Source organism: Mauremys mutica, chromosome 4, assembly GCF_020497125.1.
Source record: "Mauremys mutica isolate MM-2020 ecotype Southern chromosome 4, ASM2049712v1, whole genome shotgun sequence".
NCBI lineage: Eukaryota > Metazoa > Chordata > Testudines > Geoemydidae > Mauremys > Mauremys mutica.
Genome location: NC_059075.1, coordinates 158275282 through 158287524, shown reverse-complemented (window position 1 = coordinate 158287524; position 12243 = coordinate 158275282). Strand labels below are relative to the sequence as shown.

The window sequence follows — 12243 nt, the reverse complement described above, 5'->3', positions numbered from 1 at the left end:
CCCAGGGATAGCGGGGGCCGTGGGTCGGGGTTGAGGGGCACCAGAGAGGTGGGGGGAGCCCAGGGCTAGCAGGGGCTGTGGGTCGGTGTTGAGGGGCACCAGAGAGGTGGGGGGTAGCTCAGGGCTAGCGGGGGCGGTGGGTCGGGGGCAGTGGGGGGACCGAGGACTGACAGGGGCCGTGGGTCGGGGTTGAGGGGCACCGGAGAGCTGGGGGGTAGCTCAGGGCTAGCGGGGGCTGTGGGTCGGGGGCAGTGGGGGGACCGAGGACTGACAGGGGCCGTGGGTCGGGGTTGAGGGGCACCGGAGAGGTGGGGGGCAGTGGGGGGACCGAGGACTGACAGGGGCCGTAGGTCGGGGTTGAGGGGCACCAGAGAGCTGGGGGGGAGCCCAGGGCTAGTGGGGGCTGTGGGTCGGGGTTGAGGGGCACCGGAGAGGTGGGGGGCAGTGGGGGGACCGAGGACTGACAGGGGCCGTGGGTCGGGGTTGAGGGGCACCGGAGAGCTGGGGGGGAGCCCAGGGCTAACGGCGGGTCGGGGCTGAGGGCCCCCAGCCCCACGGCGCCGCTGAGTGACCAGCCGGCTCCGCGTGGGCCCTGGCCACACGCTCGCGCTGCCTGTCCCCGCCCGAGGGGGGCGCCGTCCCCGCGCCAACGCCCCGCGGATGGAGCTCGCGCTCGAGGCAGCAAAACAGGAAAAGCCGAGATGGTATCGGGGGCGAGGCACACCCTGGAGACGCTGCCCCCCGGCGCCCAGCCCCACCGTGCCCCACGGCGACACCTGCTCCGGGCAGCCCGACCCCTTTGTGGCCCCATCCGTGGAACCCCCAGTGGGCCCCGGAGGGGAGATGCCTGGTCCAGGCCCCATCTCCGGCCCGCGCCCAAGGCCCCCCCTGAGCCTCGGCCCCACCTCCGTCCCTGCAGGGGTCACAGGCAGGAGCCCCGGCTGGGGGCCACAGCCCCCCGTCTCCCGGAGTGGCCGCGCGGGGCCGGGGGAACAGCGCCGTGGGTCTGGGCTAGGCACTGGAGATTTGGGGGGAGCTGAGCAGCCCCCCACTCCCACTCCCCAGCAGGAGAAGGGGGGCATTTCACAGGCAGGGGGCCAAGCAGAGTCTGGATGGGCTGGAGACCCCCCAAGTCCAGAGCCCTCGCCCGGCCCCCAGGAGGGCCCCGGCCCCGAATCCAGCACACGGCAGGGTCACCCAGATGGCAGGCTGACGCTGGCAGCTGGGGGCGGGGGGAAGCGTCCGTGCATCTGGCCGGCCCCGGGGGACAGACGCCACGTCCGGCTTCCTGTGGCTGCAGCCGGGCGGGGGGGCCGGCACCTACCTGGGCCGTGGCGCGTCCGGCGCTGGCTCCTCCGGCGCTGCCACCCACGCCGCACTGCTCGCGCTCTCCCCCCGGCAGGAAGCTGCGGCGGGCAATGAGCTCCCGGCAGGAAGTCGTAGCGCTGAGCGAGCGGCAGGTGTGCGAGGTTCGGAGGGGGCCTCCCCCACAGGGGCACGAGGGCTCACGCTCTTGTGCTCACCGAGGAGCAGAGCTCACACTCGGGGGGTGGGGGGGCGGAGTGCGGAGCAAGTGCCCTCCCAGGGGGGAGCAGAGCCCGGCAGCACGGCCAGGAATCCTGCCCCCCGGGACAGAGAGCAGCAGCAAGAGACCTAACAAAGAGTTTAATGGGGTGAAAACATGGCGGCTGGAGGGGGGCAGGACCCCAGCCCCCTACAATGCAATGGGAACCTGTATGACCTTGGGGGGGCAGGCTGTGAGGCCCCCCCCAAGGAATCCAAGAGCCCCCCCCTCAGTCCCTAAGCCCCTCCCTGCGCCAGGGACTGGGGTGTTAAGTTGGGGGTCCCTGGCTTGTCCCAGCCCAGGGTGCCCCATCCATGTCCCTGACCCCGTTTCCTTCACGGGGAGCTCCACGCTCACATACAATACCAGCCCCCAAACTGGCACAGTTCGGCCTGCCCCGAGTCTGGCCCGTGGGGGGCAGCGAGAGTCTCTGCCCGGCTGGCGGCGCCCGGCCCCAGCACCGGGGGTGGGGGTGGCTCTCAGATGAGGACGCTGGAGACGGGCACTTTGGTGGATCGGCCACGCTTCGGCACCACAATCCGGTCCTCCGGCTCGGCCTCCTCCGGCAGCAGACCTGGTGGGGGGAGGGGGAGAGTCGGGGGGGCTGACACGGTGGGCAGTGGGGCAGGCTGGGCAGTGGGGCAGGCCTGGCGTGGAGAAGGGGGAGTGTCGGGGGGGCTGACACGGTGGGCAGTGGGGCAGGCCTGGCGCAGGGAGGGGGAGAGTCAGGGGGGCTGACTCGGTGGGCAATGGGGCAGGCCTGGCAGTGGGGCAGGCCTGGCGTGGGGAAGGGGGAGAGTCGGGGGGGCTGACAGGGTGGGCAATGGGGCAGGCCTGGCGTCCCAAAACCGAAGAGTGACTCCACTACCCACTTCCCTTTGTCTAGCCCCAGCCAGAGGTGAGACCTCCCCTCCCCCAGCCAGGCTCATGTTACAGCTGCAGACCTGTCTCTGCCTACCAAGCACACAGACAGTCCCTGCTCCATCACACCTCTCCCCCCTCCGAGACTGAACTGAGCGGGGTCACTGCCCAGTGACCCGGGGAAGTTCGGGGCCCCCTCTCCAGGACAGCGCATCCGCTATCAGGTTGGCGCTTCCCTTCACGTGGACCACGTCCATGTCATAGTCCTGCAGGAGCAGGCTCCACCTCAGGAGCTTGGCGTTGGCTCCTTTCATCTGGTGCAGCCAGGTCAGGGGAGAGTGGTCGGTGTACACGGTGAAGTGGCGCCCAAAGAGATATGGCTCCAGTTTCTTCAGGGCCCACACCATGGCCAGGCATTCCTTCTCGATGGCCGCGTAGTTCTGCTCCCGGGGTAGCAACTTCTTGCTCAGGTACACAATGGGGTGTCTCTCCCCCTTTTCATCCTCCTGCATCAACACCGCCCCCAGCCCCGAGTCTGGTCGGTAAAGACCATAAAGGGCTTGTCAAAGTTTGGGTTTGCCAGAACTGGGCCTCTGAGCAGAGCCTCCTTCAGCGCCTGGAGAGCCTGCTGGCACTGCTCGGTCCAGACCACCTTGTCTGGCTTCCCCTTCTTGCACAGCTCAGTGATGGGGGCGGCTATGGCACTAAAGTGGGGCACGAACCTTCGATAGTACCCCGCCATCCCAATAAAGGCCTGGACCTGCTTTTTGGTCTGGGGAGCGGGCCAGTCTCTGATCACCTCCACCTTGGCCGGTTCCGGCTTTAGGCAGCCGCTCCCCACCCGATGGCCCAGGTAAGATACTTCAGCCATCCCCACCTTGCACTTCTCCGCCTTTACGGTCAGTCCCGCCTCCCGGAGTCGGTCCAGCACTTGTCTAACCTGGAGCACGTGGTCCTCCCAGGTCTGGCTGAAGACGCAGATGTCATCAATATACGCCACAGCAAAACTCTCCATCCCCCTCAGTAGCTGATCCACCAGGCGCTGGAAGGTGGCCGGCGCTCCCTTGAGGCCGAAGGGCAGGGTCAGAAACTCGTAGAGCCCCAGAGGGGTGATGAAGGCCGATTTCAGCCTGGCATCTGCGTCCAGCGGCACTTGCCAGTAGCCCTTTGTAAGATCCATGGTGGTGAGGTACCGAGCGCCTCCCAGCTTGTCCAGGAGCTCGTCAGGCCTGGGCATGGGGTAGGCATCAGATACGGTGATGGCATTGAGCTTTCGATAGTCCACACAGAACCGGATCGACCCGTCCTTCTTGGGGACCAGCACCACTGGGGAGGCCCAGGGGCTGGCGGACGGCTGAATCACCCCTAAAGCCAGCATGTCCCTGACCTCCCTTTCCAGGTCCTGGGCAGTCTTCCCAGTAACCCGAAAAGGGGAGCAGCGTATCGGGGTGTGTGCCCCAGTCTCCACCCGGTGGATGGTCACATTAGTGCGCCCAGGCCGGTTGGAAAACAACTGTCGGTACAGTTGCAGCACCCCTCTGATCTCAGCATGCTGAGCCGGGGTCAGCTGATCAGAGAGGGGAATCGCCTCCAGGGGGGAACCAGCCTTTGTCCCTGGGAATAGATCCACTAAAGGGTCATCCCCCGGCTCCTCCCAGTGGCCACACACGGCCAACACCATATTCCCCCGGTCATAGTATGGCTTCATCATATTCACATGGTACACCCGGCGGTGGTGCGCCCGGTTCGACAGCTCCACCACATAGTTTACCTCATTTAGTTGCTTGACAACCTTGAAGGGCCCTTCCCAGGCAGCCTGGAGTTTGTTTTTCCTCACGGGGATGAGAACCATCACTTGGTCCCCGGTGGCGAAGGCACGGGCCCGCGCCGTGCGGTCGTACCAGACCTTCTGCTTCCTCTGGGCTCGGGCCAGATTCTCTCTGGCCAGGCCCATGAGCTCGGTAAGTCTTTCCCGGAAGGTCAGGACATACTCCACCACCGACTCGCCATCGGGAGCGGCCTTCCCCTCCCATTCGTCTCTCAGCAGGTCCAGGGGCCCCCTTACCCGCCTTCCATATAACAGTTCGAACGGCGAGAACCCAGTAGACTCCTGGGGTACCTCCCTGTACGCAAACAGCAGGTGAGGTAAGTACTTGTCCCAGTCCTGTGGGTGCTGGTGCATGAATGTTTTTAGCATCATCTTTAGCGTCCCGTTGAACCTCTCCACCAGCCCGTTGGTCTGGGGGTGGTACGCTGAGGCCCAGCTGGGTTGGACCCCACATTTCTCCCACAGGGACTGGAGCAGCTTCGACATGAAGTTGGACCCCTGGTCCGTTAAGACTTCCTGGGGGAACCCCACCCGGCTGAAAATGGTCAGCAGCGCATCCGCCACGGTGTCTGCTTCGGTAGAGGACAAGGCCACCGCCTCGGGGTATCGAGTGGCGAAATCTACCACCACCAGGATGTGGTTCTTCCCTGACCGGGTCGCCTTGCTGAGAGGTCCCACCATGTCCATGGCCACCTTCTGGAAAGGCTCTTCTATGATGGGCAAAGGCCTCAGAGCTGCTTTCCCCTTGTCCCGGGCCTTCCCCACCCGCTGGCAGGGGTCACAGGATCGGCAGTACTGCCAGACATGGGTAAAGACCCCAGGCCAGTAAAAGTTCTGTAGCAGCCTCTGCCTGGTGCGCCGGATTCCCTGGTGCCCTGCGAGGGGGATGTCATGGGCCAGGTACAGCAGCTTGTGGCGAAACTTCTGGGGAACCACCAGCTGCCTCCTGATCCCCCATGACTCCACCTCCCCGGGGGGAGCCCATTCTCGATACAGGAACCCCTTCTCCCACAGGAACCTCTCCTTGCAACCTCTCCTCATGGTCTGCGCTGCATTGAGGTCAGCCCGGTCCCTGGGCTTCTGCAAGGAGGGATCCTTCTGCACCTCGGCCTGGAACTCAGCAGCTGGGACAGGGATGGGGCCCTGCTCTCTCTCACCGGCTGGGTCTGAGGCCGCAGCCTCTCTGGGTCGTGTCTCTGGGCGTTCCCTCCCCGCCAGGCACTCGGGCAGAGTACTTTCCCCGTTGTCAGGGTGCAGAGCCCTGCGCCGACTCTGACTACGGGTCACGACCAGGGCACCCCGGGTATTGCCGGGCCAGGTCTCGAGGTCCCCCCCCATTAGCACCTCTGTGGGCAAATGGGGGTGCACTCCCACATCCTTGGGGCCCTCCTTGACCCCCCACTTCAGGTGCACCCGCGCCACAGGCACCTTGAATGGGGTCCCGCTCACGCCCATCAGGGACAGGTAGGTATCAGGCACCATCCGATTTAGGCCCACCACCTCGGGCCGGGCCAGCGTCACCTCTGCGCCTGTGTCCCAGTACCCAGTGACCTTCTTCCCATCCACCTCCAGGGGAACAAGGCACTCGCTCCGGAGGGGCAGCCCCGTGGCCACCCTGTAGCAGAACCTTGTGTCCGGAGCATCCAGCCCCCCAGGGGCGCTGACCTGGGGCCCTCCTCCCTCCTTCCCAGGTGGGACGCTGCCAGCCCCCCTCTCTTGGGCATGTTGCCCCTCCTCCGATTGGGTCTTTACCCAGTCAACCCTCTGCGGGTTGGGTCTGCTCGGTCTGTCTCGGAGCTTGGGGCATTGGGCCCGTATGAGGCCTCGTTGGCCACAGTGGAAGCAGCCCATGTCTCGTGGGTCCCCTCGCGGGGGTCGGGTGGATCTGACGCTGGATGTTCCCCTTTTGTGGGGGTTCTCCATAGGGCCCCGCTGGGAGGTCCCATGGTGACTCTCTCTCTGCGTTGAGGCAGGCCTGCTCCCTCGAGACTCCTCCCTGCCATCCCCCGCCCGACTGTCCACATATTGGTCGGCCAGCTGGCCTGCATGCTGCGGGTTCTCCGGCTTCTGGTCCATCAACCACCGCTTCAGGTCGGATGGGCACTGCTCATACAGGTGCTCCAGTACGAATAGGTCAAGCAGGTCCTCTCTAGTTTGGGCCCCAGCCGTCCACTTGCGGGCGTACCCCTGCGCCCGGTTGACCAGTTGCAGGTATGTGCCCTCCCGGGTCTTACGTTGACTCCGGAACCTCTTCCGGTACATCTCCGGGGTCAGCCCAAACTCGCGGAGCAGGGCCTCTTTGAACAGGTTGTAGTCCCCCGCCTCCGCCCGTCTCATTCGGCTGTACACCTCCACGGCGGTGGAGTCCAGTAAGGGGGTGAGGCACCGGATCCTGTCTGCGGGGTCAACCTTGTGCAGCGCGCAGGCGTTCTCAAAGGCCGTCAGGAAGGTGTCTATGTCCTCCCCCTCCTTACGTGGGGCCAGGAAGTTCTTACCGAAGCTCTTTGTAGGCTTGGGCCCCCCCTCACTCACCGCAGCCGGGGCCTCCCTGTTGTTCAGCTGGGCCATGGCCAGCTCATGGTTGCGCTGCTTCTCCTTCTCTCTCGCCTCGTATTCGCGTTGCTTCTCCTTCTCTCTTTCCTCGAATTCGCGTTGCCTTTGTCTTTCCTCATATGCCCTCAGCTCCTTACGCTCCTCCATCTCTTTCAGTTGTATCTCTCTCTCCAAGTCCAGCCGCCTGCGCTCCACGGAGGCCGAGCGTCGCCGGGACGATCCTCTGCTGGCCGGGGGGGTCACGGAGCCCTCGGTAGCTGGGCTCCTCCTCCCCCTAGGCCTAGGGGTGGGGGGTCTCGAGGAGCCCTCAGCAGCCGGCTGACCACTCCCAGCAGGGACAGACACTGGTGCCTGCGCTGCATCTGCCCGGCTGCTTCCCTCAGAGACAGGGACCGGTTCATTCCTGCGATCTCTCTCCTCCAGCCGGGCAATCAGCTGGGCCTTGGTAAGCTTCCCATGGCGCAGCCCCCCCTGCTTGCACAGCTCCACCAGGTCACACTTGCGCTTCTGGGAATACATCTTCCTGCTGGCCGCTCGCAGGCCGGGGTGTTCGCCACTCCCCACGGGTTCCAGGGGGACCCCTAGTGTGCCAGTCCTTGAGGTCACCCCCTCTCTGCCAGGGTCGAGCTGCAGACTCCTCCGCCCCTGGGATCGCTCGCTGTGATCCCCCGGGGGACCCTGTTACTGCAAAGTCCTTCTCTCTGGCCACACTCGCCCAGGGGTGAATCGCCCCTTCGTTTTACTGCTCCCCAGTCACTTACTGCAGGAAGCGCCGTCCCCGGGGTGCCGCCGATCCCACCGCTACCACCAGTTGTCACGGGGTGTGGGGGAAGTCCGGCCCTGCACCCCTCTTCCCGAACTCACAGTGACTCTCAGCCAGCCAGTAAAACAGAAGGTTTATTGAACACCAGGAACACAGGATACAGCCCAGCTTGCGTGCAGAGTCAGGACCCTTCAATCTGGCCTTTCTGGGGGTTCAAGGTGCTTGGATCCCAGCCTAGGATCCCCTGAAACCCCACCTCCCAAAACCGAAGAGTGACTCCACTACCCACTTCCCTTTGTCTAGCCACAGCCAGAGGTGAGACCTCCCCTCCCCCAGGCCAGGTTCATGTTACAGCTGCAGACCTGTCTCTGCCTACCAAGCACACAGACAGCCCCTGCTCCATCACAGGCAGGCCTGGCGTGGGGAAGGGGGAGAGTCGGGGGGCTGACAGGGTGGGCAATGGGGCAGGCTGGGCAGTGGGGCAGGCCTGGCGGGGGGAAGGGGGAATGTCGGGGGGCTGACACGGTGGCCAATGGGGCAGGCCAGGCAATGGGGCAGGCCTGGCGGGGGAAGGGGGAATGTCGGGGGGGCTGACACGGTGGGCAGTGGGGCAGGCCTGGCGCGGGGAGGGGGAGAGTCAGGGGGGCTGACACGGTGGCCAATGGGGCAGGCCAGGCAATGGGGCAGGCCTGGCGGGGGGAGGGGGAGAGTCGGGGGGGCTGACACGGTGGGCAGTGGGGCAGGCCAGGCAATGGGGCAGGCCTGGTGTGGGGAGGGGGAGAGTCGGGGGGGCTGACAGGGTGGGCAATGGGGCAGGCCGGGCAATGGGGCAGGCCTGGCATGGGGAGGGGGAGAGTCGGGGGGGCTGACACGGTGGGCAGTGGGGCAGGGCTCAATGTGGGGGCACCGGGGCTGCAGCCTGGGCACAGAGCTGCAGGTGCCACGGGGAGGGGAATCTTGATGACTAAGATTATGGGGCAGTGGGGGGGCGCTGTGGGCCTGTATGTACCCTGGGCGCTTAGCTCGGCGACAGCGTGGGGGGCTGGGGGTGCAGCAGGAGGAGATGGGGTTAGGGGTCGGGGGCGCTGGGGGACGTATCCTGGGTGCTCAGCTCGGCCCGCTTGCGGTCGCCCTGAATGAAGAGGGCGGGTGTGGGGGCTGGTGGGGAGCGGCGGGAGGTGACGGGTTAGGGGTCTGCGGGGCGCTGGGGGACGTACCCTGGGTGCTGAGCGCGGCCCACTTGCGGTCACCCTGGATGTGGGGGCCGGGAGGCGCAGCGGGAGGTGAGGGGGTTGGGGGGCTGTGGGAGGTGACGGGGTTGGGGGGCTGTGGGAGGCGACGGGGTTGGGGGTCAGGGGGCGCTGGAGGTCAGGGCACATACCCTGGGTGCTGAGCTCAGCCTGCTTGCGGTCACCCTGGATGAAGAGGGCGGGTGTGGGGGCCGGGGGGAGCAGCGGGAGGTGACAGGGTTAGGGGGCAGCAGGAGGTGACAGGGTTAGGGGGCAGCAGGAGGTGACAGGGTTGGGGGGGAGTGGGAGGTGACGGGTGTGACGAACTAGGAATGTTCTTAATGTTTTCTCTGAATACTGTGTTGGTGCCTCAGTTTCCCCTAGGCAGTTCTTAAATATCTAACAGAGCAAAGGGCCAGTGCACCTAAATGCCTGACACTCTGTCTCCTAGCAACTGATGGCCTGGGCCCCTCCTCTGCACAGGTGCCGGCTGAAGGTGTTGGAGACAAAGGGATCAGGTGCCTCCTGGCCCGGGGAAGGAGCTGAGCAGAGAGCGGGGGCTGGGGGGTGTCAGTCTGGGGCTGGCTGGGGACGAGGAGTGAGGGCAGACGTGGGGGTCTGGCTCACTGCCCCCCAGAATAGACCCGGACGAGGGGTCCGGCTCGCGGTACCTACAAGCTCTGTGTTAGACCCTGTTCCTGTCATCGAATAAACCTCTGTGTCACTGGCTGGCTGGGAGTCACGTCTGACTGCGCAGTGGGGGGGGCAGGACCCTGTGGCCCCCCCAGGACCCCGCCTGGGCGACTCGCTGGGGGAAGCGCACGGAGGGGCAGGGGATGCTGAATGCTCCAAGGAGAGACCCAGGAGGTGAAGCCGGGGGAGCTTCTTGCCCTGCAGACAGGCTGCTCCGAGGGAGAGGAGGCTCCCAGAGTCCTGCCTGGCTTGGTGGGGAGCAGTTCCAGAGCAGCGCCCGGGGACTTCGTTGACAATGGGTTAGGGGTCTGGGGGGCGCTGGGGGACGGGGAACCTACCCTGGGTGCTGAGCTCGGCCCGCTTGCGGTCGCCCTGGATGGAGAGCGCAGGTGTGGGGGCCGGGGGGAGCGGCGGGAGGTGACAGGTTTGGGGGGGCTGTGGGAGGCGATGGGGTTAGGGGTCTGGGGGGCGCTGGGGGATGGGGCACATACCCTGGGTGCTGAGCTCGGCCCGCTTGCGGTCGCCCTGGATGAAGAGCGCGGTGGCGAGGAAGAAGCCGCCCCCCAGCACCCCGGCGAAGGCGCTCAGCATCAGGGCGTACTGCAGGCTGTGGAACTCCAGCAGGTAGGATGCGGGGCGGCCCCGCTGGATCCTGTCGCTGATCTGGGGGGCAGAGAGGGTGAGCGGAGCCATCCCACAATCCCCAGCACCCCCACGGCGCTGCGAGCTTCCCCCCAGCAGTGCCGCTGCCGCGCACTCACCACGCCGATGAGGTAGGGGCTGCCGGCGTCACCCAGCAGGTGGGACATGACGATCTGGAAGGACTCGGCCGTGGAGCGGCGTGTGGGGACCACGACGTACTGTGGGCGAGAGGGGCCGGGTCAGCACAGGCGGGGGGGGGACCCTGCCCCCCATCCAACCTGCTGTGTGTCTGTCTGCCCCTGCCCCTCCCCCTGCTCTGTGTCCGTCCGTCTGTCTGTCCCTGCCGCCCCAGGTCGCTCCCACGGGCTGGTTGACGGGGTGGGGGGTCGCTCCCAGAGGCCGGCTAGGGGGCAGGGGGTGGGGTGGGGTGGGGGAGTTGCTCGCAGGGGCTGGCTAGGGGCTGAGCGGGGAGGGTTGCTCACAGGGGCCGGGGTGGAGGGAGGGGGTCGCTCCCAGAGGCCAGCTAGGGGCCGGGGGGGGGGGTGTCGCTCCCAGGGGCCGGCTAGGGGCCGGGGGGGGGTGTCGCTCCCAGGGGCCGGCTAGGGGCTGGGGGGGGGTCGCTCCCAGGGGCCGGCTAGGGGCTGGGGGGGAGGGATGGTCGCTCCCAGGGGCCGGCTAGGGGTCGCTCCCAGGGGCCGGCTAGGGGCCGGGGGGGGGTGTCGCTCCCAGGGGCCGGCGAGGGGCCGGGGGGGGGTGTCGCAACCAGGGGCCGGCTAGGGGCCGGGGGGGGGTGTCACTCCCAGGGGCCGGCGAGGGGCCGGGGGGGGGTGTCACTCCCAGGGGCCGGCTAGGGGCCGGGGGGTCGCTCCCAGGGGCCGGCTAGGGGCCGGGGGGGGGGTCTCGCTCCCAGGGGCCGGCTAGGGGCCGGGGGGGGGGGTCTCGCTCCCAGGGGCCGGCTAGGGGCCGGGGGGGGGGTCTCGCTCCCAGGGGCCGGCTAGGGGCCGGGGGGGGGGTCGCGCCCCCCGGGGCCGGCTAGGGGCCGGGGGGGGGGTCTCGCTCCCAGGGGCCGGCTAGGGGCCGGGGTCGCTCCCAGGGGCCGGCTAGGGGCCGGGGGGGGGAGGGTCGCTCCCAGGGGCCGGCTAGGGGCCGGGGGGGGGTCGCTCCCAGGGGCCGGCTAGGGGCCGGGGTCGCTCCCAGGGGCCGGCTAGGGGCCGGGGGGGGTCACTCCCGGGGGAGGGGGGCTGCGCTGGCCCCGTGGCTCCGGACAGGCGGCCGCAGGAGGGACTCACCAGCAGGATGTCCGCCACGATGGCCCAGTTCAGGGACAGCAGCGTCTCCCCAATGAAGATAAACACCTGCAGGGGGAGGGAGCCGGTTACTGAGGCTAAGGACCCCCCCTGCCCCTCCCCTGCCAACGCTGGGCACCCGGCACACGCGTGTGTGGAGTGTCCACCCCCGGCCCCGCTCCCCTCGGTCCCTAGCACCCCCCGGCCCCGCGCACCCCCCGGCCCTGCTCCCCTCGGTCCCGAGCACCCCCCGGCCCGGCTCCCCCCGGTCCCGAGCACCCCCCGGCCCGGCTCCCCCCGGCCCCGAGCACCCCCCGGCCCTGCTCCCCTCGGTCCCGAGCACCCCTGGCCCGGCTCCCCCCGGTCCCGAGCACCCCCCGGCCCGGCTCCCCCCGGCCCCGAGCACCCCCCGGCCCCGAGCACCCCCCGGCCCTGCTCCCCTCGGTCCCGAGCACCCCCCGGCCCTGCTCCCCCCGGCCCCGCGCACCCCCCGGCCCTGCTCCCCTCGGTCCCGAGCACCCCCCGGCCCGGCTCCCCCCGGCCCCGAGCACCCCCCGGCCCGGCTCCCCACCGCCCCCAGCACCCCCGGCCCTTCTCCCCTCGGTCCTGCTCCCCCCGGCCCCGCGCACCCCCCGGCCCTGCTCCCCCCGGCCCCGCGCACCCCCCGGCCCTGCTCCCCCCGGCCCCGAGCACCCCCCGGCCCCGCGCACCCCCCGGCCCGGCTCCACCCGGCCCCGCGCACCCCCCGGCCCTGCTCCCCCCGGCCCCGAGCACCCCCCGGCCCGGCTCCCCCCGGCCCCGAGCACCCGCCGGCCCGGCTCCCC

At 68.4% G+C, this 12243-nt stretch overlaps 1 protein-coding gene across 1 annotated transcript in view; it reads right to left on the bottom strand.

Moving 5' to 3' along the window:
* Positions 1-1650: 1650 nt before the first annotated feature.
* LOC123369183 (protein spinster homolog 1-like) overlaps positions 1651-12243 on the bottom strand; it is a 21252-nt gene continuing 10659 nt past the window's right edge. The window contains exons 7-10 of the mRNA XM_045014542.1: positions 11423-11550; positions 10253-10351; positions 9983-10154; positions 1651-2138 (exon numbers count right to left, since the gene is read on the bottom strand). Coding sequence (XP_044870477.1) covers positions 2044-2138; positions 9983-10154; positions 10253-10351; positions 11423-11550 — 494 coding nt within the window. The 3' untranslated portion in view covers positions 1651-2043. The remainder of the gene's footprint in view (positions 2139-9982; positions 10155-10252; positions 10352-11422; positions 11551-12243) is intronic.